At 43.7% G+C, this 27989-nt stretch overlaps 1 protein-coding gene across 6 annotated transcripts in view; it reads left to right on the top strand.

Annotated features, from left to right (window-relative positions):
* Positions 1–27989, top strand: part of REPS1 (RALBP1 associated Eps domain containing 1) — a 133130-nt gene that overhangs the window by 83328 nt on the left and 21813 nt on the right. For all 6 annotated transcript variants that reach the window (XM_077289250.1, XM_077289247.1, XM_077289248.1 and 3 more), the window contains 5 exons: positions 2522–2609; positions 5400–5492; positions 8043–8115; positions 15948–16066; positions 20417–20481. In XM_077289250.1, coding sequence (XP_077145365.1) covers positions 2522–2609; positions 5400–5492; positions 8043–8115; positions 15948–16066; positions 20417–20481 — 438 coding nt within the window. The remainder of the gene's footprint in view (positions 1–2521; positions 2610–5399; positions 5493–8042; positions 8116–15947; positions 16067–20416; positions 20482–27989) is intronic.

Here is a 27989-nt window from a genome sequence, read left to right on the forward strand (position 1 = left end):
AACTAATTGGGGTTGGCAGGAGAAACAATTTAGGAAGCTTGCACACTGAAAATGGAAACTAAGGAGTCTCCTTAGATTTACACACTGCACTAGAAGAGCAGGTGGATCTCCGGCTATTCCTCAGCACTGTAATACTGAAGTCTTTGGCAGACTAACACAATGCACAGACTGGCTACGGGTGTCTTGCCCTGAATGTGAAAGTTTCAGAAGATCTGCAGCCAGTCTGTGCATTGCGGTCCGATCTCTGACCGATTTTGTACGGACATCTGAATATGTCTGTGCAGTGAACCCAAGCACATGGAGTCCTTTACCATCTCCTTGTACTCTTATCCGCTGCCATTTGTACAGAGCCTTGCCTTCAGGCTCGGGAGACAGAGCTCTGAACATAAAGCTTCCAAAAACGAGGCTAAACTTATTTCTGTTAGATTTGTACTGAAGCTAAGCGAGACAAAAGCCCCTCTGCATATGAAATCCCCATATAGACATGTATGGGCACCGTTATAGCTTTGTATAACTCAGTGCAAGAGTAAAGTTGGAGTGTTTTTTGCTGAATCTTATCTGGTTCAGAAGATTTAATGCTGGAAAAAGGAAATTAATTTTCATCTAAAAAGTATAATTTTTTTTGTTAGTTATACATTTAGTTTACCTGATTTTGTTTAGTGCTTAAAGTGCTTTGCAATTCCATCACAGCCAGACAATGGCCAAAAACGTGTAGCATGTGTGACTACATTTGATTGGTTAGTGTATCTTTTTCCTGTACACACGTTAAGTATTGTATTTCTAATGGTTCTCACCTGATGTCTGTAACAACCCAACCAATAGACAGAGACAAAGAAATCAAACCATAGATGTCTATAAATTGTGTGTAATAATATGTGACACAGGGAAAAAGTATAGAACACATAAAGAAAGTGGTGCAAAAAGCCATGGAAAGTCATGACACCAACTGAACTCTATCTGTAATTAGAAAGCAGTCCTGTCACTTAGTGAAAAACATTATCAGCTGGCTCAACTGATGGCCTATAGAGAAGTGTCTCATTACCAAGGTGCCACACAAACATCTCATGATGGGCAATACCAGTGAGCCAGCCATAATCCGGAAGTGAAAAGCGCATCAATTCGCCATAAACCGATCACAGCCAGATGTTCCCCGCAAGAATTCAGACAGAGGAGTGAAAACAATTACCAGAAGAGTTGTCCAAGAGCCAAGGACCACCTATGGAGAGCTACAGAAAGACTTGGAATCGGCAGGTATAATTGTTTCAAGGAAAGCAATAAGTAATGCTCTCAACCTCCATTGTCTGTATGCACACTCACCACGCAAGACTCCATTGCTGAACAATAAGCATGTTTAAGTGTGTTTACAGTTGCTCAACGACATTCAGACAAGCCTGTGAAATACTGGGAGTCTTTAGTTTGGTCAGATGAGAGCAAAATTTAAGTTTCTGGATGCCATAATGCACACCATGTTTGGAGGCATAGACACAGCGTATCACCCCAAAAACACGGTACCAAGAGTGAAGTTTGGAGGTGTGGATATCATGGTGTTGGACTGCTTTTCAACATATGGCACTGGCAAGCTTTCATATTATTTTAAGAAAGGGTAAGTGGACAAATTTACCAAGACATTCTTGATAAAAATCTGCTGCAATCTACCAAGATGATGAGGGTGGTCTTTTCAGCAAGACAAAGATGCCAAGCAAGCACTCTCAATTTGTTACAGAGAATGGTCACCTGACCTGAATCCAATCGAAAATTTATGGAAGGAACTAAAGCTCAGAGTTCATAAAAGAAGCCCACAGATCCTTCAGAATTTGAAGAGTGCTTGTGTGGAAGAACGGGCCAAAATCACACCTGAGGAATGCATGTGACTAGTTTCTCCATACAGGAGGAGTTAGGAAGCTGTCATCACCAACAAAAACTTATGTATGAAGTATTAGGGTATGTGCACACGTTGCGGATTCCCCATGGATTCACTGTGGATTTAGTGCAGTTTTTGTGTGGATTTTACCTGTGTTTTTACACCTGCGGATTCCTATTAAGGAATAGGTGAAAAACTGTTTGAATCTGAACAAAGAATTGACATGCTGCGGAAATTAAACCACAGCGTTTCCACGTGGAATTTTCCGCAGTATGTGCGCTGCAGATTTTGTTTTCCATAGGTTTACATGGTACTGTACACCGGATGGAAAACTGCTGCAAATCCACAGGCAAATTCGCAACGTGTGCACATACCCTTTAAAAAAAAAATCAGTTGAAGTGTTCAATACCTTTTACCTTTATTTATCATTGCACATGGCCATAAATTGTTACAACATCTGGTGAGAATTTAATGTTAAGAAGCATGTTTAGAAATATATTTTCATAGAAAAATTGGCAGTATTAATCAGTGGCAGTGTTCTTATATTCTATACCCTACTGGCGCCCTTTAAGTCCGTCAGAATAAAGAAGCGCATGAATCATTTTACTCTTGTCCTTTCTGTATTTTCACATTTTTTAGATCTTTTCCTTTTATTGACAGGATACCGCTATAGTCCATCCAGTCCCAATCCGGATGACGCCAAGTAAAATTCACCTGCAGGAAATGGAGCTTAAAAGAACTGGAAGTGGTGAGAGGCCTTCATATGACGTTACTTTCCCAAAGCTTGTAATGTTCACAACAGCAAACATTTTCTTTAAATGCTTCATAGCATCACCATTTTTGTGTTTCTGTAACTTCTATCAATACGTCTTGACTTTTTCCAGACATGTTTTGCACTACAGCATTTAGAGGGATGGAAGGAGGATGTTTGTGAGCGTTACATCCAGTGACAGAATTTGTTGGATATATTCAGCCTCTTAAATCCTATGAGATTGTAAATCGACCTCAGGATAGCTGGGGGAGTCAATAGTCAGACCCCCCATGAATCCCTCTCCTAGCTGTATCTACCTTTCCTCTGATTGCATTCCTCTTTTCACAGAACCATTATGATTTTTCCCAGTTCCCAGTTTGTGCAGAAAATCACACTTGTGAATTAACTCACTGACTTTAGTTGGCAGTGATCAGTCTGAGCGCTATCCAATCTACTTACTCATGATCACGCTTCATGTGAATAGGACCTTAGCTGTGTTCATGCGGGCCTCTATTTTTTTTTTTCTCAACCTTTTACTTGTCATTAAGTATAAAAGTATGCAAAAGTCTAAAGCTTTCTTTGTATTAATGCAATATATATTATGTATAATATTGATAGGGAATTTAGATTGTGAGCCCCAAAAGGAACAGTGATGTCTGTAAAGCGCTGCGAAATATTATGGCGCTTTAGAAGTAAGCATTCTAAATACTTAAATGTCACACAAAATGCTATCATGCAATTGATGTCAACGTGGAGAGGGTTTAGACCCTCTTCACACATTTGCGTTTCCGGTACGTGTGGTGTCCGTTGCTGCTTACATGTCCATGTTTTCACATGAACCATCCGTGTCTGTGGGGTTTTTTTCTGGCTGCTCGGATCACATTGACCCATACAAGTCTATGGGTCTGTGGAAAACGCGTAACGCACACAAATTACATCAGTAGGACCCATACCGCAATGAAATGCAGTAAAAAAAAATAACTGATTTTTAAGTTTTTAAAGATGTGGAAAAATGATAAAGATGATATACACTGCTCAAAAAAATAAAGGGAACACTTAAACAGAATATAACTCCAAGTCTGTGAAATAAAGCTGTCCACTTAGGAAGCAACACTGTTTGACAATCAATTTCACATGCTCTTGTGCAAATTGAATAGACAAAAGATGGAAATTATTGGCAATTATCAAGACACACTCAATAAAGGAGTGGTTCTGCAGGTGGAGACCACATCTCAGTACCAATGCTTTCTGGCTGATGTTTTGGTCACTTTTGAATGTTGGTTGTGCTTTCACACTCGTGGCAGCATGAGACAAACTCTACAACCCACACAAGTGGCTCAGGTATAGTGCAGCTCATCCAGCATGGCACATCAATGCGAGCTGTGGCAAGAAGGTTTGCTGTGTCTGTCAGCATAGTATCCAGAGGCTGGAGGAGCTACCAGGAGACAGGCCAGTACACCAGGAGACATGGAGGGGGCCGTAGGAAGGCAAAAACACAGCAGCAGGACCGCTACCTCAGCCTTTGTGCAAGGAGGAACAGGAGGAGCACTGCCACAGCCCTGCAAAATGACCTCCAGGAGGCCACAAATGTGAAAGAGTCTGGAGACGCCATTGAGAACGATCTGCTGCCTACAACATCCTTCAGCATGACCGGTTTTTATCAGTGGGTCAGTAATGGTGTGGGGTGGCATTTCTTTGGAGGGCTGCAAGCCCTCCATGTGCTCGCCAGAGGTAGCCTGACTGCCATTAGGTACCGAGATGAGATCCTCAGACCCCTTGTGAGACCATATGCTGGTGCAGTTGGCCCTAGGTTCCTCCTAATGCATGACATTGCCAGACCTCATGTGGCTGGAGTATGTCAGCAGTTCCTGCAAGATGAAGGCATTGAAGCTATGGACTGGCCCGTCCGTTCCCCAGACCTGAATCCGACTGAGCACATCTGGGACATCATGTCTCGCACCAACGTCACGTTGCACCACAGACTGTCCAGGAGTTGGCGGATGCTTTAGTCCAGGTCTGGGAGAAGATCCCTCAGGAGACCATCCACCGCCTCATCAGGAGCTTGCCCAGGCATTGTAGGGAGGTCATACAGGCACGTGGAGGCCACACACACTACTGAGCATTAGTGATGAGCGAGTATACTCGTTGCTCAGGTGCTCTCTGAGTATATGTTAGTGTTCGGAGATTTCGTTTTCATCACCGCAGTTGAATGATTTACAGCTATTAGCCAGGCTGAGTACATGTGGGGGTTGCCTGGTTGCTAGGGAATCCCCACATGTACTCAGCCTGGCTAATAGTTTTAAATCATTAAACTGCGGTGATGAAAATGAAATCTCCGTTCACTAACATACTCGGAGACCACCCGAGCATGCTCGGGGAAAACCCGAGCAACGAGTATACTCGCTCATCACTACTGAGCATCATTTCCTTATGAGGCATTTCCACTAAAGTTGGATCAGCCTGTAATTTGATTTTCCACGTTGATTTTGAGTATCGTTCCAAATCCAGGCCTCCATTGGTTAATGCATTTGATTTCCATTGTTGATTTTGTGTGATTTTGTTGTCAGCACGTTCAACTTTGTACAGAACAAAGTATTCAATGAGAATATTTCATTCATTCAGATCTAGGATGTGTTATTTGAGTGTTCCCTTTATTTTTTGAGCAGTGTAGTTTGCAGAGCTTTGTTAAGCCAAATGATTAAATAAAAATAACGGCATATTTTAATCCTGACCAATTCCTAAAACTTTTCAGGCTATTTACTTATTTGGTCTATCTGCATTTTCTAGATTCTGCCAACCCCACAAGTCCTATAAATGTAAAGCCTCAAGAACTTCCAGAGGAAAGCTCATCTGTTAAATTTGGTTCTGGGAATCCAGTTGGTAAGTAATGACTTAATGGCTGGTGTTTTTGTACATTATACAATCCTTTTGCTTCAGAAGTGTAAATTTTCTGTTTAGTACCAGAAAACGGAGTTGAAACCTTTATAGACCTGACCTGATCAACCGTTTAGGTTTTCTGTATGCTGGTTATCAAGCATCTCTGAAATTATTAACCCGTTTTTTTTTTTTTTTTTTTTGTATTTGATTGAAACACTGTGCAGAATGAGTTTGTGAGGTTGGCCACATTACTTTTCTTTTAAAAGATGTGTTAAGGGCGGGATTTTCTGACCCTTTTTAATAAAAGGGTTCTATGTACTAACATGCCCCAATGGTGGTAATTTATAATAAGGTTGAATGCCAGATAGTGAACAGCTACAATATATTGCACTGGCATGTTAACGTTAAGGCACCCCTGGTAAAAATTACTGTTATTGTGAACAGTTAATCAAATTGAGTGTAAATGATCTCTAAAAGGCCTAAGTTAAAGATGACACATTTCCTTTGAATTTTAAGAAAAAATAAATTATATATATATATATATATATATATATATATATATATATATATATATATATATATATATATATATATATATATTCATCTTTTAAATTTTAAAACTTACGAAAAGGAAGATGGGCTGATAAAAAATAAAAAATAAAAAAAATGCCGCCCTTGGAGATTTGTGTGCTCAGATAACCTTGACCAAGGTTTCAGACCTTAGTTAGCCTGTTAGGGTTATGCCTGGTTCACTATCATTGTTAGGAAAAGCCAGGTGATGCAAATTTCCCAGCTTTATAAAAACCCAGCCTCCTCTAACCTTGTGCCAAAAAAACGGCAGCAATGAGTTTTTCTAAGCAGCTGCGTAGCGCCCTGAAAATGGCCCACAAAGCATAGGCTAGAAGACGATGGCAAAGCGTTTTGAAGTTGCCTTTGCCTCAGTTCGTAATGTAACTAAGAAATCTCAGTTAACAGGAACAGTGGAGGTTGAGAAAAGGTCTGGAAGACCAAGCAACATTTCAGTGAAATCTGCTCGTAAGATTGCTAGAGAGGCAAATCAGAACCCCACTTGGCTGCAAAAGCACTTCAGAAAGATTTAGCGGACTCTGGAGTTGTGGTACATCGTTCTACTGTTCAGAGACATCTGCACAAATTTCTCCACTCCCATGCCATGGAGAGCAGTGAATATTCATTTCTCTTTAGCTCTGCCGCTCCTCCTTAGTCTTTTAGTCTGAAAAATACCGTAAGTGGAACCTCACTCAAATATAAGCCCATGGGGGCTTTATCAGCATTAAAAAAATGTCCTGAAAAACTCTGCTTATACACGAGTATATATGGTAATTAATTTCCACTGTGTATCTTTACATGTACAGATAGTTTTTATAATTTGCACCAGTTTTCTTCATGTAGTGTTCAAACCAGACAGGAAGTGCTTCGTAAGTCATGCCTATCGACGCCTCTGTCATGTGATCGCGGGGCGCCTATGGGTTGTCATGATAGTCAGGGGTCTACAGAAGACCCCAGTGCCTGTCATTGTGAATCTCCAATGAACGCTGGCTCATGGCTAACATTCATAGGAGATAATGATTTATGCTACATATGCTAGACATGGCAGGCTGAAGACCCCGCTATGGGGATAGCACAGGTGATTGAATTAATTCAGCTTCAAGATTTCTAAGGTAACTATTACAGTAAAAAGTGAAGAAATTTTTTTTTTTAAAAGTTCAAATCGCCTCTCCAATTCCCCATTGAAAATAAAACAAAAACAAATCACATTTGTTATGGCTGCTTTCAGAAATGTCAGATTTATCAAAATATAAAGTGAATTAATCCGATCTGTTAATGGTGTAACGAGAAAAAAAAAATGGAAACGCCAGAATTAAGGTTTTTTTGCCTGCCGCAACATTGTAATGAAATGGCATGTCCAAACTCCGATCCCGTAAAACGGAGATGTTACGGGTCTCTGAAAATAACGACATAAGCAAAAAAGTTTCTTATAAATTTCCATTTTTTTTCACCACTTAGATACCAAACGTGTATAGGTTTTTCTTATTTCTGTACTCTTACTGACCTGGGGAATCAGTTTTACCACATGTTGAACATGGTAAATAAAAAAAAAAAAAAAACCTACTATTATGGAATTTCATTTTTTTTTTTGCAATTTCACCACACTTAGAATTTTTTTTCCTGTTTTCCAGTATGCTATATGGTAAAATCAATGGTTTCGTTCAATAGTACAACTCGTCCTGCAAAAAAACAATTCCTCGTATGGCCATATTGATGAAAAAATAAAAAGCCATGGCTCTGGGAAGAAGGGGAGCAAAAAATAAATATGTGGAAAAGCGGAAAATCGCAAGATTGTGAAAGGGGTTAAATAGTGGCATGCAGAGCCCGATTAAAAAGATTCAGTCACTGTCCAATGTTTCTGGACCTGACTATACTCTCTGACTATAGTCTACTCCGCTCCCACTGCTCTGTAACATTGTGCCTGCAGATTGGACTGCATTTTCATTTGGTGAAGTAATAGAAGTACTCTTTGTTATGATTTTGCAGCAGATGGTTATAGCAGTTCAGACAGTTATAACTCTGATCCTGAAGAGATTGGAAGTGTGGCTACAAGGCAGCGGTGAGTACTAGTTCTTTTTCTTCTATATTTGTACTCCTTTTTCTGTGTAATCCTGTTATTTCTTTTGGATTTTTGAATTTTAAGGCTATGTGCCCACGTTGCAGAAATGCTGCTGAAACGTCCGCAGGATTTCCGCAACTCCCTGCCGTGGGTAAACCGCATGTGGAATTCGCATGCGTTTTCCCGCAAAACACATGAATAAGGCTACGTTCACATTTGCGTTGTGCGTCGGCGCTGCAACGCACAACGCAAACAAAAACGCAGCAAAACGCATGCACAACGCTGCGTTTTGCGCCGCATGCGTCCTTTTTTTCATTGATTTTGGACGCAGCAAAAATGCAACTTGCTGCGTCCTCTGCGCCCGGACGCGGGCGCCTCAGGGACGCATGCGGCGCAAAACGCAAGTGCGACGCATGTCCATGCGCCCCCATGTTAAATATAGGGGCGCATGACGCATGCGGCGACGCTGCGGCGCCCGACGCTGCGGCGCAGACCGCAAATGTGAACGTAGACTAATAAAGAGATTTGGCGCACAGCAAATTCAAATAACTCTAAAAAAAATCAGTGGGGGTGCATACCTAGTGAATTGGTAACAAAGTTTAAAAACAATACAGTACAACACTCCACCACATAAGCCCCCACTCTGGGTAAGGAATAGTAATAAACAAAATACACACCAAAACAATCAAATAAATAACAAAACAGAAAAAGAATAATAATAAGCCTGAAATGAAATACAGGCATGTAAATACTAGAACGCCCACCAGCAGGTAAAAAGTACACAGCACCAAGTCAATAAAGGTATAAATGACGTCAATATCACATAAACCTAAAAATATATAATCAGGATCTGTGAGGGACAAAGGTCCTGAGACATAAACACAGGGTCCAATCTATCAAGTAATACAGACACTGTTAAACAGGAGCAAGTAACCTGGAAGGAACTGCCGTGCTGGCGGCTGAACACAAGAGCGGGTAGTGGGGGAGTGGACTCCCAACACGTATCGCTGTTACCAGGACAGCTTCGTCAGGGGAAGTGAAACACAAGCGTTTTTAGCTTGCAGAATGCTTGCGCTTTTCCAAGCGATTTGAAGCATCGCTTGGAAAAGTGATTGACAGGTTGGTCACACTTGTCAAACATAGTGCCTGACAAGTGTGACCAACTTTTTACTATTGATGCTGCCTATGCCTATTCTCACCTTCCGACGGCCCCCGATCTCCTCAGCGGCGCTCCCAGTACGTTCCGTTCCCAGGGATGCTTTGCATGAAGGACCTTTGTAACGTCACATGACCGCGACGTCATCCCCGGTCCTTCGCACAATGCATCCCTGGGAACGGAAGCCGCCGCGTGCACCGCTGAGAGGTGGGAAGACTCCGGGGGCTATCAAATGGTAAGTATATCCCTATTTTTTATTCTAATTTTTTTTCTTTTTTACAGGAATATGGTACCTGGAGAAGAGTCTCGGCTCCTAATAATAATAATGAATATGCTGTGGATTTTACCGCTATGCAATTCCGCAGCGGGAAAATCCACAGCATGGGCACAGCAACTGCGGAATCCCATAGGATTGCATGAGAATGCGTTTTTTTAAAACGTTTTTATGGGTTTTACGCAACATGGGCACACAGCCTAACACTGGAGTTTGCTTGAAGGCTGATCTTGTTTTCTTCATCTTAAGATTCATACATGTTAATTCGTATTACAGAGAGAGAATAGTTTTACTCTCCTGACAATTGATTTGGCTATTTTAATCCCTTCCCATTATTGGACTTACTAGTATGTCTTATCTTGCAGGTAGTTTGCCAAACATTGAAGTACCAGTGCATCTTGGTGATCATGTGGGTACACAAACTGTGCCCAAGCCACAGGAGTTCGACTTAACCAATATTTGAGCTCCTACTGTAACAAAATCTTGTGTGTGTGTGTGTGTGTATTTATATTCTGTTTTACAGCAGGAGCTCGGCTATCAGTTAAACCGAACTCCTTCAAGATATATAGATAGATAGATATAATACATCTCCTTTAGATGTTTGTGTCTCAACCAATTGGCACCCCTGCAACACAATCACAGGGAGCCAATGGTTGTCATGGCACCCAAAGGGCCTCCAGTAGGGTTGAGCGACCTTAGCTTTTTTAGGATCGAGGTGGGTTTTGTGAAACCCGACCTTCTCGGATGTCGGATCGTATGGAATCGGCCGATTCTACTGTAAAGTCGGGTTCCGGACCCGGAACACGAAACCCAATGTATGTCAATGAAATTATTATTATTATTTTTTTTTTTTAATTCTCTCTCTCTCTCTCTCTCTCTCTCTCTCTCTCTCTCTCTCTCTCTCTCTCTCTCTCTCTCTCTCTCTCTCTCTCTCTCTCTCTCTCTCTCTCTCTCTCCCCCTCCCTCCCTCCCTCCCTCCCTCCCTCCCTCCCTCCTCTCTCTCTCTCTCTCTCCCTCTCCCTCTCCCTCTCCCTCTCCCTCTCCCTCTCCCTCTCCCTCTCCCTCTCCCTCTCCCTCTCCCTCTCCCTCTCCCTCTCCCTCTCCCTCTCCCTCTCCCTCTCCCTCTCCCTCTCCCTCTCCCTCTCCCTCTCCCTCTCCCTCTCCCTCTCCCTCTCCCTCTCCCTCTCCCTCTCCCTCTCCCTCTCCCTCTCCCTCTCCCTCTCCCTCTCCCTCTCCCTCTCCCTCTCCCTCTCTCTCTCTCTCTCTCTCTCTCTCTCTCTCTCTCTCTCTCTCTCTCCCTCTCTCCTCCGTGCAAGGCATATGTTATTTTTTGACTCCGAAAACGTCACATAGCACTATGATGCCGCAGGAGCCGGAACCTATGTCATCACGCTGCCCACAATTAATTGGCTCAAAAAAATGGCGGGGAAGGCGTCATTCGAAACGCGACTTTGGCGCCAAGTTCGCGTTTCACGTGGCCGACCCACACTGGGATCGGATCGGGTTTCATGAGACGCCGACTTTGCCAAAAGTCGGCGACTTATGAAAATGAACGACCCGTTTCGCTCAACCCTAGCCTCCAGGTCTACCAGGTACTGTGGCCTGTTAAGACTTGTCAGTTTTATACTGAAAGGATGCCCAATACCCTGCAGTACAGAAGTAGTGCAGAATATTAGCCAAGGGATGCAGTAAATGAAAGTTGAAGTTCGCACCTCTGCCCCTACCATTATACTGCTCTCAGATTTTGTAGCAAAAACATTCCCTTTTAAGTATGAATGGAAAAAAACTAGCTGGGATGCTTTAATCTTCTTTTTTTTTTTTTAAATCAAATACTTTTTATTGAAGAAAGCAGAAAGGATAACATTACATACATAAGCCTGCATTAAAGTACAAATGATAATACTTTCCCCATTTTTAAAAAAATGTAAATACACCAAACACATCCCTCCCCCCTCCCATAACAACAAAACCTCCCCCACCCCCCGTCACACTTCTACAATCCTTATCCATGTATTACAATGCTGTACACTCTTTTATAACCCTAATATCCTATTTTTAACGAGTTCTGCGGAAGCCATTCCGGGAAAGTCCAACCAGCCCCCCCAGATAATATTCTCGTAGTGGTTCATCTTGCCTCTTTTTATGTATATGCTTCGCTCCATAAGGATTAGAAAATTAACTCTATTTACAAATTCCTTCATAGTAGGAGGATTTTCATCCAACCAGTGCAATGTGATAGTTTTCCTTGCAACATAAAGCAGTCTGGCTATTGCTAGCCTACCCCATTCATCCTACGCCACCTCCTCTACATGTCCTAAAATACACGTCAATGGATCTCGAGTAATAGTTGCTTCCATCACTCTTTCCACTAAATTTAGGACCACAATCCAAAATTCCTGTAGTCTTGGACAAGACCATAGCATATGAAGAATCCGCTTCATCCATCGTACATCTCGGGCATCCAGAGTCCGCCCTTAGTCCAGCTTTTTTCATCCACACAGGTGTCCTGTATACCCTATGTATAGTGAATAACTGCGACACCCTCCCAGATTCACTTATAGATATTCTAAGGACATATTGTAAAATCGACTCCCACTGATCCGCTATGTCTCCCAAATCCCTTGTCCATTTAGCTCTAGCCATCAATGGGTGTCGATCCAAAAATGTATCCAGCAGTTCCCTGTAAATTGGCGATAAGACCCCTAGTACCCCTCTGTGGACCAAGTATATTCAACATAGTGTCACTCTGTATCACTATCAGTGACCACCTCCACTGTCTAGAGAATGTGTCGCAACTGTAGATACTGGTTAAACATAGTATGCTCCAAAGGGAACTCCTTCCTGAGTGTTTCAAATGTTTTAAATGTCTCGCCATCTAGCAGCTGCGACACATACCATATACCTATTCTAATCCAGTGTCCAAAATTCCGTAGACTTAGCAGTTCAGTCAGCCGGGGGTCATACCAAATGGCTGTGTATCTCATGTATTCCCCTATACCCCTCCATAGCTTTTTTTTTTTTCCCCACAGTTTTTCAAGCAACGCCAAAGTTGGAAACCTTTTAGGATTCAGACTAAATTTACCCGCCTCCAGAGCAGCCAACAGCGGACCCCTCCCCACCACATGAGAAATAACCTTCCCCACTGAGCTTATAAGATCGTGATCCCCATATCCCACCAAATGCTGGCACTGGGACCCGATGTAATACAACCATGGGTTGGGAACTGCCAAAAATCCATCATCTTTTGGACGTTGCAACAGTTCTAACTTAATACGTGCTCGACCGCCTTTCCATATCAAATCACGGAAAATGGCGTTAATTTTATAAAATCTATTTTGAGGCAGCCAAACCGGGGCATTGTGTAGCACATTCAAAGGCTGAAACATAAGTATCATCTTTATTAAGTTAGCACGCCCGGTCATTGTTAAATTTAATTTCCTCCATGCCATAATCTTCTGTTTAAATTTACCTAGCAGCGGGTTCAAATTAAGTCTTTCATAATCTTCAATATTATTTGACGCCCAGGTAAGGGAATTCTGTAACCACTTGGACCAGAGTTGGCTGGTCTCCTACAACAAGAGTCCCACCATCCTGCGGTAACAAAACGGACTTATCCCAGTTAATGCAGATCCCAGATATACCGGCATATTCGTCTAGAACCTTCATCACCGTCCCCAGGGAACCCTCCACATCTCCCAAAAATAGCAACATGTCGTCAGCATAGAGTGGCACTTTTTCCTCATGTATCCCATATTTAAATCCTACAATATTTTGATCCCTTCTAATAACTGCCACCAGTGGCTCTATTGCTATAGCAAACCATAAAGGGCATCCCTGTCGTGTGCCTCTAAACAAGGAAAAGCCCTCAGACCTTGGCCCTAGGAGCAGTATACAACAACTGAACCCATTTGGTAAACACTTCCCCAAAGCCCAGGTGCTGCAACGTAGCCCACAAGTATTTCCACTCTACGCTATCGAATGCCTTGGCCGCATCTAACGACAAGATGACTCTATGCCCTTGACTATCCGCCTTCACTTGCATGTTAATAAAAAGTCTCCTCAAATTCGTTGTTGTGGATTTGTTAGGCATAAAGCCCACCTGATCCTCATGCACTATAGATGTTATAACTTTTTATAACTTTATTAAGATGGTTAGCCATCATTTTAGCCAGAAGTTTTGCATCCGTCGTTGGCAGTGAGACTGGGCGATACGAGGCCGGCTCAGTAGGGTCCTTGCCTTTCTTAGGGAGCACAACAATAATTGCCTCCCGCATGGACTGTGGGAGTCCACCTCTTTCCAACCCTGCCTTATATACTTCCAGCAAAGCAGGTAGCAAACATTTCCCATATTTTTTGTATACTTCACCGCGCAAACCATCCCCCTGGAGCTTTTTCATTAGCCATGGAGGCCAGCGCTACCTCCAGCTCCTCCAAGCTAAACTGTCTGTCCAATAATTGCTGATTCTCTGCAGACAATCTGGGAAGCTCAGCTCTGACGAAAAAATCATTAATCTCTGTATCTGTCGGCTGTGCCTTTGATCTTTATAGATTAATATAAAAGCCCTCCATCACCTCCAGTATGCTCGCAGTATCTCTAACCTCCTGCCCATCTTCTCTCCTTAAGGCAATTATATAAGCACTGTCTCTCTGTGCAGCAGCCACTAGGGCCAGGAGATGACCGGCTCTCTCCTTCTTCAACGTATTGCATAGTTCGGAACATCTTTTTTAGTTCCCCCATCCGTAAGGACGGGGATGCTTTAATCTTAATATATACTTATCTTGTAATGTCTTCACATCCTGTTCTGTCCAGATGTGTCCGGATCCCAGAATTCCAAGAGGCGGAAGTTCACCGACCGCCATATTGGGACACCCAAGTGATGGAATCACACACACACACACACACACACACACACACACACACACATATATACATACATATACACACATATACACACACCACGCAGGTGCAGTGAATCATTCGGCTGATCCTGGCGGCAGATGCGCGACGTGTCTACAGGCGAGAGACGGCAGACAAGGGGGATAGCACATGGGGTAGACAGGTCAAAACAGCACAGACGGGAGAAGTCAGCACATGGGGAAAGAGAGAGTGGATAGGTGGGTGAGCACATGGGGGGAGAGATTCTCTACGCTGCAAAGCCAGCCCCCATCATGACATTACCACCCTCCCAATGCGATCAACGCTGCAAAGCCTGCCCCCATTGTGACCTTACTGCCCTCCCAATGCGATCAACGCTGCAAAGCCTGCCCCCATCGTGACCTTACTGCCCTCCCAATGCGATCAACGCTGCGAAGCCTGCCCCCCATCGTGACCTTACCGCCCTCCCAATGCGATCAACGCTGCAAAGCCTGCCCCCATCGTGACCTTACCGCCCTCCCAATGCGATCAACGCTGCGAAGCCTGCCCCCCATCGTGACCTTACCGCCCTCCCAATGCGATCAAAGCTGCAAAGCCTGCCCCCATCGTGACCTTACCGCCCTCCTGATGCGATCAACGCTGCAAAGCCTGCCCCCATCGTGACCTTACTGCCCTCCCGATGCGATCAACGCTGCAAAGCCTGCCCCCATCGTGACCTTACTGCCCTCCCGATGCGATCAACGCTGCAAAGCCTGCCCCCATCGTGACCTTACTGCCCTCCCAATGCGATAGCATCAGGCCTCCATCTAGTAGGGTTATAATCAGCCAGCCAGCCGCATATATGTGTTATTTGTATCTGAGATGCCTCACAACTGAGCTTAGCATGAAAGAAGTCCTCTAGCCGTGCCCTATATGGACGCTTTAATGGTTTTCTGTTTCTAGTGGAGAACCCACTAACCCCACCATTTCTCCTGTATTCTCCTAGCCCATTCTACCGTCACGACAGGGTTCTTAGCTTGGACCTGTTGATCAGGTTTTTCTTTGGACTTCAATCTAACAACTACCTTGGTTTCGTGTTGAAAGTATATTGATAAAACACACATAAAAAAAAAAAACACAAAAAAGCCACAATGTTCTTAGACGGTAAACAGGAGTTGCCTAACAGTCAGATGTTGAAATAATTTCTCTACCTGTGTCCTATGTGATATTTAACCAACGCCCTAAAAGACACTTGTTTCTATGGCAACTTGGCTCTGTAAAATCTGTTCCACCTACTTAGTAGTTTAACTAGATGCCTTGAATGATGCAGAGTAGGTGGCAGTGTGCAGATCCAGCAGCCCACCGCCCGCTCTGTGCCCTGCATCTGTCCAGCATTGGTTCATTAGGACAGTGAGCAGCATTTGTTATGAATACACATACAGAAGCAGGAAGTGTACAAATTGAAGTGGTGACTTTAATGGTGAGCTACTGTGACTGTCTTAACTCTTAAGTGTTTTTTGTTTGAAGTGTCATTGTTTTTATTGTAGGTCCCATTCTGGCACTTCTCCAGACAGCACAGCACCACCACCTCCTCCACCAAGACCGCACGCGTCCCATTCTCGCTCCTCATCCTTAGATATGAACAGAACATTTGCAGTTACAACAGGTGAGGACTTCTGTAAGTTGTTATCTGGATGTAGAAAGTTTATAGTAAAAATGTTTTCCTTTGGGAAGAATAACAGTAAATGAGAACTAAAACAGAACTGCTGGGATCCTTATAACTTAGAGATCTTCATTCTGCTCATCGGGGAATTCTTGATAAAGTAGTGTTGGCTATTTCACTATCACTTTAGCATTGTGAAAATATCCTGGAAAATGCCAATAAATGTGTCCTAACTATTACACTCACTCGCTAAGGAGATGGATTTGGTTATATTCCAGGAAATGCAGGACAGCAAGACTAGAGTAGGCACAATTGCAGAGCTTTGTGCTTCATTTACTGGTAGCTATATTTAAACTATTTACACAAGGACACATTTGGTATCTCTTAAAGGGAACATTAAAAAGAAAAAATCTTCACTGAACTAAATTGAGTCCCAATTTTTTAGTTTTTTTTTTTTTTTTTCTCCATTCTCCTTAAAGGGAATTAGTCAGTAGGATCAACTCTTCTAAGCCGTCTACATGGGCACGCAGGTCATAGGAAGCTGAGTAAAGTGATACCTTGAGATCTGTGATCTGATGTCTTATTCCAGAGATATCCACGTTTTTCTTAATATGTAAATGAGTTGTTCAGGACTATGGGCCGGACCCTGAGCTGCATGAGAATCTGTCTCCAGAGTTTATTTTATATGAAGGGGCAGTTACTCGTGTGAGACATGTAAGTAACACAGAATAGGAAAACTGAACTTTGTCTTACAAACACATTTGCTGCAGCTCTCACAGCTCTGCTGTATTGTAACAATATTACAATCCTGTCTGCCTGTGAGATGGAAGCTGAGATGTCGGGTATATTCACACACAGCTCTGCAGTGAGATCACGAGAGGGCGACCATTACATGTCTCACACTGGTAACGTCACCTTAATGTAAAATAATCTCAAGGCAGATTCTCATACAGATCATTGTCCGTCCCATGGCACTAAACAGCTCATTTACATATGAGAAACCTGGATTTCTATGGAATAAAACATTGGATCGCAGACATCAAGGTATCATTTTATTCAGCGTTCTACAGTTGTGGCCAAAAGTATTGACATCCCTGCAATTCTGTTAGATTGATAATACTCAGTTTCTTCCTGAAAATGATTGCAAACACAAATTATTTTGTTGTTATTATCTTCATTTAATTTGTCTTAAATGAAAAAACACAAAAAGAATTGTCCTAAAGCCAAATTGGATATAATTCCACACCAAACATAAAAAAGGTGATGCTTCTCTAATTTGTGTAATTAACAGCACCTGTAACTTACCTGTGGCACCTAACAGGTGTTGGCAATAACTAAATCACACTTACAGCCAGTTGACATGGATTAAAGTTGACTCAACCTCTGTCCTGTGTCCTTGTGTGTACCACATTGAGCATGGAGAAAAGAAAGAAGACCAAAGAACTGTCTGAGGACTTGAGAAACCAAATTGTGAGGAAGCATGAGCAATCTCAAGGCTACAAGTCCATCTCCAAAGACCTGAATGTTCCTGTGTCTACCGTGCGCAGTGTCATCAAGAAGTTTAAAGCCCATGGCACTGTGGTTAACCTCCCTAGATGTGGACCGAAAAGAAAAATTGACAAGAGATTTCAACGCAAGATTGTGCGGATGTTGGTTAAAGACCCTCGACTAACATCCAAACAAGTTCAAGCTGCCCTGCAGTCCGAGGGTACAACAGTGTCAACCCGTACTATCAGTCGGCGTCTGAATGAAAAGGGACTGTATGGTAGGAGACCCAGGAAGACCCCACTTCTTACCCCGAGACATAAAAAAGCCAGGCTGGAGTTTGCAAAAACTTACCTGAAAAAGCCTAAACGTTTTGGAAGAATGTTCTCTGGTCAGATGAGACAAAAGTAGAGCTTTTTGGGCAAAGGCATCAACATAGAGTTTACAGGAGAAAGAGGCATTCAAAGAAAAGAACACGGTCCCTACAGTCAAACATGGAGGAGGTTCCCTGATGTTTTGGGGTTGCTTTGCTGCCTCTGGCACTGGACTGCTTGACAGTGTGCATGGCATTATGAAGTCTGAAGACTACCAACAAATTTTGCAGCAGCTCAGAGGTCATGGGTCTTCCAGCAGGACAATGACCCAAAACACACTTCAAAAAGCACTAGAAAATGGTTTGAGAGAAAGCACTGGACACTTCTAAGGTGGCCAGCAATGAGTCCAGACCTGAATCCCATAGAACACCTGTGGAGAGATCTAAAAATGGCAGTTTGGAGAAGGCACCCTTCAAATATCAGGGACCTGGAGCAGTTTGCCAAAGAAGAATGGTCTAAAATTCCAGCAGAGCATTGTAAGAAACTCATTGATGGTTACCGGAATCGGTTGGTCGCAGTTATTTTGGCTAAAGGTTGTGCAACCAAGTATTAGGCTGAGGGTGCCAATACGTTTGTCTGGCCCATTTTTGGAGTTTTGTGTGAAATGATCAATGTTTTGCTTTATTGTCTTTTGTGTTTTTTCATTTAAGACAAATTAAATGATGATAATAATACCAAAGAATGTGTGATTGCAATCATTTTCAGGAAGAAACTGAGTATTATCTGACAGAATTGCAGGGGTGTCAATACTTTTGGCCACAACTGTATGACCATATGCATGTTGTAGAAGGATTGATCCTACTGACAGATTCCCTTTATGTCACAGCACCGCAGTAATGCAGGTCACAAGGATGAGCGGTTTCCTCCATGATATTCTTATGTGGTAAGAAGACATTGCCACCACTCTCACATTTCTTTGCTTGCACACTGTTATGGAGAAGTGCTGCAGCATTGAGAGCGGTCTCAGTGGACAAGTTGTCCCATGAGGAGGTCTCCTTTATTTAAATGCAGACCCATTGTATGTGTAAGTGTGTCGTGCCACGCTGTAAGCATGTGAGGTCATGAAAGTAGTCTTATTGTGTACATACATATAATGTCAGACTTTATCGCATGCCTTACTATAAGATGCACCAAAGGTTTGGACAGTAGAAATGGGAAACGCATTTCCTACTAGATAAAAATTCCCTGTTGGTGTAAAGAAATGGAGGTGTCACCATCAGGGTACAATAGGGAGATAATAGACCCATGGTTAGTGCCTACACCATGTGTATTACAGCTGGGGTGGGGAATCTTTTTTTTTTTTTTTTTTTTTTTTTATTATTTTCTTTTAAGTGCCATTTGGATACTTGTATCATCCTTCGGGGGCTGTAAAATATGCACGCTAAACCCCCACCTCCCACAAAGTACACCCTCATGCTGGCACTGGTGTCGGGACGTAATCTTTCACTGAATGCAACTCTGCGCTCAGTAGTGAACACTGCGTGCACGTGCCAACAGGGCAAGAAGAAATGAATGGGTCGGTGCTATCAAAATACTGCTGCCAGCCCAAGTTCTGCAGTCCCTGGGTATCTGCCTGGGGTCGGCTAAAAGGTCATCAAGGGCCGTAAACTGCCATCGGGCCTGATGCTTTACAGCATACACATTATGTACACTCTGTAGTGCACGCACACTCGGCCCTGCAAGACATAACTCTACAACTTCTACATGCACGCACACATCCCTACTACGTCAACAAACACAGCTCCACTACAACACGCCCAATCCAACTGCATCATCAAAAAAACCACACACATATACATAACCACATTTTTCCTTCCAGGCATGTGACTGATCACATAACCAGAAAGGTAATTTAGCTAGGTAGGGTCTGCTGCATTTGTTAGGTCCTGGTAGCTTCCTCTCCTGCCCTGCACTAATCAGACTGGGCAATATTGGATCAGAGCAGGGAGATCAGTACTCAGTGATCATGAGGGATACTTTGTACTTTGTCTTCCTTGAAGCTGCCTCTGGACTTCTAAGATTTTTTTTTTAATTGCTAAAAAGAATGTCTAAGGCTATGTTCACAGGTTGCGTTTTTTTTTTTCATGCAGCTTTTCTGGTGCTTTTCACAGTACCAGCAAAGTCTGAGATGAGAAATCTCATTCACACAGCTTGTTTGTTTTTTTTCATGACTGTTGTCAAAGAGCTGCGTTTTTGCAAAATGCAGCATCTCACTTCTTTCAACATTTTCGCTGCATTTTTCACCCATTAAAAGCAATGAGTACTGCAAAAACGCAGCAAAAAATCAAAAACGCAATGTCTAAACATAGCCTTATAGTACTACAGATCTATGAAGTGGTGTTCTCTGTGCTCATATCCATGTACTGTAGCACGGTAAATGTGGCCATGGGAAGAGATGGAAACTGCTCTGTAACCGGTCACGTGTCAGTGCTATGCCACACGGTAAGCCTGTGAGGTCATGTAGGTGGTCTTATTGTCTTCTCTTTGATCACAGGACAGCCCCAGCCTGCCGCAGTACCACATCCACCTGCCGTTCCGCCCCGGCCTTTGCCTACTCAGGTATGTGACAGTATAGGCTGTTGTAGGGTCTTCAGGTTTCTCTAGACACACTGCTAAAATTTGACTGACCATAACCCAGCATGTTTGTAGTATTCGTCCTGCCCTCTTAGCCTGCTCTTACTGTGTTGTTGGTTAGAAACCATCTTGTGGTTCTGACCATCGGGCTGGATAAATACACCTCCCTATTATTCCCTATAATTACTGTGATCACTCAGATATTGGAAATCTTTATTTAGGTCAGATAATTATAGAGCAGTTCAATATGACCATATACAGTTCATCAAGTATTATTAGTGTTATCCAATAATTATACAGTGAGAGAGAACTCCTGATCCTTTTTAATACATCAAGTCAAAAGAATAAGGGCAGGTTAGAAATTGTAATGGGTAAATACGAAGCCCATCAATTGTTAGTAGAGGATGCCTTTTATACAAATCTGACCGCTAATGTAGCAAAACTGTTCTGTCTGGATTCACACAGTCCACTCTGATCGGTTATTTGTACTGTTTTTATTTTTGTATGCTAAATCTAGTAGTGGAGACTCAATGAAGGAAATTTGAGACTGAAAGGTCTCCTCTTGGCTTTGGCTTAAAAACCTGTATTAACCCCTTCACAGCCGCCAACCGTAAATAAATGGGCTTTGTGCAGCACCAGTGTGTCTCTCTACAATCAGTGATCTTGCAAAGCTGTGGATCTCCAGAATGCTAATTCAGACAGACTACATCATAGGGACCTGATTGGCTTAGGTTCCGGTGATGTTAACCGTCTTATCTTCTAGATGATTTTGTAAGTGAGAGCCTCTCACCCCTCCTGCACCACCGTGAGGTGATTACGGAGGAGCGGAGAATTGTCATTGCAGCCTGAGGTCACATGACGAACTCTGGATGTGTCAGCTACGGTGGCCTGTTAGACCCTGCTTCTGGCTGGGTCTAACAGGCGATTTGCCAGTGTAAAGCTGCCAGGTCTCACGCGTTACAGTACATCTATATTGCAATGCATGATACTAGTGATAAGAGAAATAAAAGTTGAAGTCCTATAGAGGGACTAAGACAAAAAAAAAATCAATAAATAACTATATTTATGTATAAACATAAAAAATACACATTTGGTATAGCTGTATCCAGAACAACCTGATCTATAAAACTCTCACACTAGTTAACCCCTTCAGTGAGCACCGTAAAAAAAAAAAAAACTGGCAAAAACCTATGGTTTTTCATCATATTGCCAAACAAAAGGTGGAATAACACACTATCAAAACTCGAATGGAAATAAAAATGGTATCGGTGAAAATGAAATTTTGTCCTGCAAAGAACAAGCTGCCACACAGCTCAATCAGCGGAGGAATGAAAAAGCTATAGTTCTCAGAAATAGCTATGCAAAAAACAATTTTTTTTCTATAAAAGTTTTTATGTAAAGCAGCAAAAACTAAAAAAAAAAAGATATATATGGGGTATCGCTGTAATTAAACTGACCCGAAGAATAAAGCTGCTTCATCAATTTTAGGACATGGTGAACGACTTAAAAAAATAAACAATTCCTGAATTGCTCGTTTTTGTTCATTCTGCCTCAGTGATCAAAAAAGTCATGTGCCCAAAAATGGTAGCAATAAAAACATCAACTTGTCCCACAAAAAACAAACCCAAACATGACAAAAATAAAGAAAAATTATAGTTCTTGAAATATGACAATGAAAATCGTGTTTTCCAGGTCATCCACCTGACAGCACCATGGAGGTTGTCTTCTTATCCACAGTGGGACAGGAAACCACGAGCATAAAAGGACCCTCCCCTTACCAATCATCAGTGTTTTTCCTGTCCCACTTTGGATAGGAACTACGAGGATTCCGGCAGCTCCGTTTGGGGGAGTGTGGATCGGGGGGTCTCGGCCCTTATTACCCTTCCCACTACAAGTCCCCGTAAGCCGAAACCCGACACAGGGTCCCTCAGCTCACCCGGTGCAGCGCTGCTCCTGGGATTGCCGGTCGTTTCCTCCTGGGAGGCTCTCGACCGAGCACGCCGCCGAGCGTTTCCGGGTCTGCCTTTGGAACAGAGCAGACAGCCTGGACGCTCACCGCAGCTCTGTCTCCCTGGAACGCCGCACGCTGAGCCCGGCATAGCACTTCCGGGTCGCGGTCGACAGAGGGCGGGGGCGGCGTCCCCATCTCTCTATGGGGAAGATGCAGCACTTCCGGGGCATGCCGGCGAGCGCGAACGCTCCAACGCCAGGAGGACAAGCATATAAGGTAAAAGCCGTAGTTAGACCTCTATCCTGCAATATCCGAGATGGAGGATTCCGCCAGGATAGAGGGTGATAGCCAGGCTCACGTAAGTCCCCTTGCAGAGGGCAACTGTTAAATGCCTACCTCCCGGGTGTTTCTACCTCCTTCTAAAACAGGGCCACTTCTATTATTATAGGTAGCCTCCACCGCCGCAGCTAAGAAAGGGAGATGTAAGAAGTGCCCGTTATGCTCCACTAAACTAAAGGACACATGGCAGAAACCCCTGTGTGAGCCCTGCACTAACCGCATACTGGGCGAAGAGCAGGCCTCTCTCATGTCTAACATGCGGACTATGATCAGGGAGGAGGTACAGGCATCAGTCTCGGGCTTAATGACCCCTCAACCCTCACAGCCAGATAAGAAGAGAATGAGGGATTCGGACTCTTCATCTGAAGGGGCCTTGTCCGATTCAGAGCTGGAGAACGAGGAGTTTAAAGACCCTCCCGGCAGGGGGAAAAAATACTTATTTTCCTCTGCGGACACCGACGAGCTCCTGGGCGCAGTAAGGCACACCATGCAAATTGAAGAGCCGCCAGCCTCTTGTTCAATCCAAGATGAAATGTTTGGCGGATTACGAGCCCAGACCTCAAAAGTCTTCCCCGTCAACGCTCATATTCGTGGAATGATTCTGGAGGAATGGGAGGAGGCGGAAAAACGCCTAATCATTCCTAAAGACTTTAAGCTACGCACCCCTTTTGATCCAGCGGAGGTCAAAGACTGGGAGGATGTCCCTAAAATAGACGTTCCCTTAGCCAGAGTCTCCAAAAGAACTGCAATACCCTTTGAGGACTCATCTAATTTAAAGGAGGCTATGGATAGGAAGGCAGACAGTCTCCTAAAACGAGCCTGGGAGAGCTCAGCAGCTGTAATGCGTGCGAACATAGCAGCAACTTCAGTAGCACGGTCTATGCACCTATGGGTGGACGACCTAGCGGACCAGCTTTCCTCTAAAACCCCTAGAGAAACAATATTAAAATCCCTTCCCCTCCTTAAAATGGGTACAGATTTCTTAGCAGATGCGTCGGCGGAAACAGTAAGGTTTACGGCTAGGAATCAATCCCTATCAAACGCGGCCAGAAGAGCCATCTGGCTCAAGAACTGGTCCGGGGACGTTCATTCCAAAAATAAGCTCTGCGCCATACCATTTTCAGGGGGAAGAGTATTCGGTCCGGTACTAGATGACATCTTAGAGAAAGCGTCAGATGATAAAAAGGGGTTCCCAGAGGACAAACGTAAAAAATTTCAGCCCTTTCGGAGACCACGTTATAATCAAAAAAGTGATTATAGGGGGAAAGGGAAACAAGGCAGGTGGAGTTACCCAAAGGGCGGAGAATCCAGAACCAAGAATAAGGAATCCACCTTTTCAGGTTCAACACCGAGCTACCATAGAAAATGACGCCACCAGAGTGGGGGGGCGTTTAACCAGATTTTCAGGAGGCTGGCAAAAGATCACTACAAGCCCATGGGTGTTACAACTAGTTGCTCAGGGCTACAGAATCGAGTTCTCTTCTCCTCCCCCACAAAAATTCCTGATCTCCAGCCCCCATCTCACCACAACATCGCCCATGTGGGTAGATATTCAGGATCTGCTAAAAACAGCTGCGATTGTCCCGGTACCTCCCCAAGAGATAGGACAGGGATTTTACTCAAGCCTATTCTCTATAATAAAACCTTCGGGAGAGTCAAGAACTATCATAAATCTCAAACACCTAAATTCTTGGGTAGTATACAAACGATTCAAAATGGAATCGATAAAATCTACGATTCCCCTCCTGGACAGGGAAGTGGTTATGTGCACTCTAGACTTAAAGACTGCGTATTACCACGTTCCTATCTGCCTAAACCACCAAAAATATCTGAGGTTTGCAGTAGAAAAAGGAGGAAAAGTCCTTCATTACCAGTTTCGTTGTCTGCCGTTCGGTCTAGCTTCAGCGCCAAGAGTTTTTACAAAGATTATGATAGAGGTAGTAGCCTACCTAAGAAATCGAGATATCTTAGTCATCCCGTATCTAGACGACTTCCTAGTGGTAGCAGACACGGTAAATCAACTCAGGACCGACTGTCAGTTCGTAATCTCCACACTGCAGAATTTGGGTTGGATCATAAACTGGAAAAAATCCGATCTAGTACCCAAACGGAGGATAAAATTCCTCGGGGTCATGTTAGACTCAGATGTCAGGATGTCCTTTTTGCCGGAGGAAAAACTCCGAGGCATAATAAGCAAGATTCATCTCTTCGCGAAAAACAGAGTTTCCATCAGGGATGCTATGAAAGTCCTAGGAATGATGACGGCATGCATACCTTGCGTAAATTGGTGTCAGTTTCACTCCCGACAGCTTCAACAGGCGATTCTCTCATCCTGGGACAGAAGACAGGGGTCCTTGGACAAGGTGATACAGTTGCCAAACCAGGTGAAAACCTCGTTGCGTTGGTGGACAGATCCCAAAAACCTCAAGCAGGGAGTACCCTGGAGTCATACTCCCGAAGTAATAATTACCACGGACGCAAGTCAGCAAGGCTGGGGAGGCCACATCCAGGGAAGGTATTACCAAGGTCTGTGGACCCGAGAAAACAGCATGCGGTCCTCAAACTTCAGAGAGCTGCTCGCAGTCTGGAAGGTCCTATCTTCAGCGCAAGCCTTGGTGAAGAACAGGCACGTGAAGGTGCTCTCGGACAACACGACAGCAGTGGCGTTCCTTCGACATCAGGGTGGCCCGAGACACAGAGCTCTACAGCAGTTGGCGGAACGAATCTTCAGGTGGGCAGAAGTGACGGTACTCTCGATCTCCGCAGTTCACCTGGAAGGTTCCAGCAACCAAGTAGCAGACTTCCTGAGCAGGAGGACGGTGCTATCTACGGAATGGGAGCTAAACAACGTGGTTTTCAGAGACCTGTGTCGTCATTGGGGGTATCCGGAGATAGACCTCTTTGCAACCAGACAGAACGCAAAGACCAGCATCTTCTATTCACTAAACCCTCAGGAAAACCCAGCTGGAGTCGATGCCTTCTCCCAATCATGGGACAGAGGCCTGTTGTACGCGTTCCCACCGCTTGCCCTAATCCCAAGAACTCTCAGGAAGATCGCAGAAGATGGAGCCAAAGTCCTTCTTGTAGTACCGTACTGGCCGAAGAGGAGTTGGTTTACCTTACTGAACAAGATGTCAAAGGGGAAACCAGTTATTCTTCCACAAAGAAGGGATCTCCTCTTTCAAGGTCCCGTTCTACACCAGAATCCGGAATCCCTCCGTCTATCAGCCTGGATCCTGAGCGGCAAGTCCTAAGAGCAAAGGGTTTATCGGACGAGGTGATCTCTACGTTAAAAGCAAGCAGGAAGCCAGTAACCTCTTCTATCTACTTAAAAATCTGGAAAAAATTCTGCAGCCACTGTGGAGAAACTGCAGTCGATACTGACCGGCCTAATGTTCCCAAAATCCTTGATTTTCTCCAGGCAGGGTTTAATGCAGGTCTCAGACCCAGTACCTTACGGGTACAAATCGCGGCCCTTAGTGTTTTCTACGACTGTACTTTATCAGCTCACCCATGGATAAGTCGATTTTCCAGAGCAGTTGCAAGACTAAAACCTCTATTAAGGAAGACTATCCCACCATGGGATTTAAATCTGGTTCTTAACGAATTATGTAAAATTCAGTTTAATTTGGACGATAACCCAGACATAGGTAAATTGTCCCTAAAAACGGCCTTCCTTGTAGCCATTACTTCCGCTAAGAGACTGGGAGAGCTTCAGGCCCTCTCTATTCAAGATCCGTACTTACAGATTTTTCATGACAGGCTGGTTCTGAGACTGGACCCAGCTTTCCTTCCGAAGGTGGTCTCCGATTCAAATATTAATCAGGAAGTCATACTCCCTTCTTTCTTTCAGTCTCCCAGAAATCAAAAAGAGTCTCTTTATCATAGTCTGGACGTTAAAGAATCGGTTCTTAAATACCTAGAAATTACAGCACCCTGGAGGGTAGATAATAACCTTTTTGTTCAATTTAGAGGCCCGAATAAGGGTAAGAAGGCATCTAAATCCACAATTGCGAGATGGATTAGATCCGCAATAATCTCGGCCTATAAAGCCCGGGGGAGGGATCCACCGGGTTATATCAGAGCACATTCGTCTAGGTCAATGGCAGCCTCATGGGCAGAAAAAGGGGGGGCTTCAGCAGATCAAATTTGTAACGCCGCTTCCTGGTCTAACCTTAGTACTTTTTCCAAACATTACAAACTAGACGTGATGTCAACACAATTAAGTTTTGGCAGGAGGGTACTCCAGGCAGTATTCCCACCCTAGGAAGTAGTCTGCTTTGGTACTTCTCCATGGTGCTGTCAGGTGGATGACCTGGAAAACGGTAATTAGTCTTACCGGTAATAGTATTTCCAGGAATCCATCCTGACAGCACTGCTAGTTTCCCTTCCCATGCTAATTTACTAAGATCTGATGTGACGTAAACATTTGTATCTTGTTTGTGTTTAAATAAAATATTCTTTTTTGGCATCCATCCAGATGTGGTACTTTGAAAATCACTGATGATTGGTAAGGGGAGGGTCCTTTTATGCTCGTGGTTTCCTGTCCCACTGTGGATAAGAAGACAACCTCCATGGTGCTGTCAGGATGGATTCCTGGAAATACTATTACCGGTAAGACTAATTACCGTTTTTGCAACAACAAAAAGTTTAAAAAAAAAAACTATATAAATCTGCAATCGCACCAACCTGAAGAATAAAGACGTCTAATCACTTTATACTGCACGAGGAACAGCGTAAAAAAAAAAAAATAGAACAAATTCTTCACCTGCTGTTGATTTGGTTAACTCTGCCTCCTAAGGATTGCAGTAAGGCTTGGCTCAGATTTACCCAGCGCTCACACCAGAGTTTCCGTGTAATCTCTGAAATATGTGATTACAGAACCCCCGATGGAACATTTTGTATAGAACGGTGAATGCAGCCTTCTGTCCGATGCCGGGATGGGTAGCACCTGCTCAGTGTGGCGGCGGAGTCGGCGTGTGCACATACCACACTACGGCGCCATTTTATTGAAGACCCTGTGTATGCGAATTCAGACTGTCTTCAACAAAGTGGTGCCAGACATTACGGGATGCACACTCGTTGGCTCCGGCAACATTTCATTGAAGAATTCTACTACAATGTCAACATAGCTGGGCGCACTGTCTGCGCATGCACACTGCTGTGGTGACGTTGTAGTTCATTACTTTAATAAAATGACGGT

This window comes from Ranitomeya variabilis, chromosome 2, assembly GCF_051348905.1.
Source record: "Ranitomeya variabilis isolate aRanVar5 chromosome 2, aRanVar5.hap1, whole genome shotgun sequence".
Lineage (NCBI taxonomy): Eukaryota > Metazoa > Chordata > Amphibia > Anura > Dendrobatidae > Ranitomeya > Ranitomeya variabilis.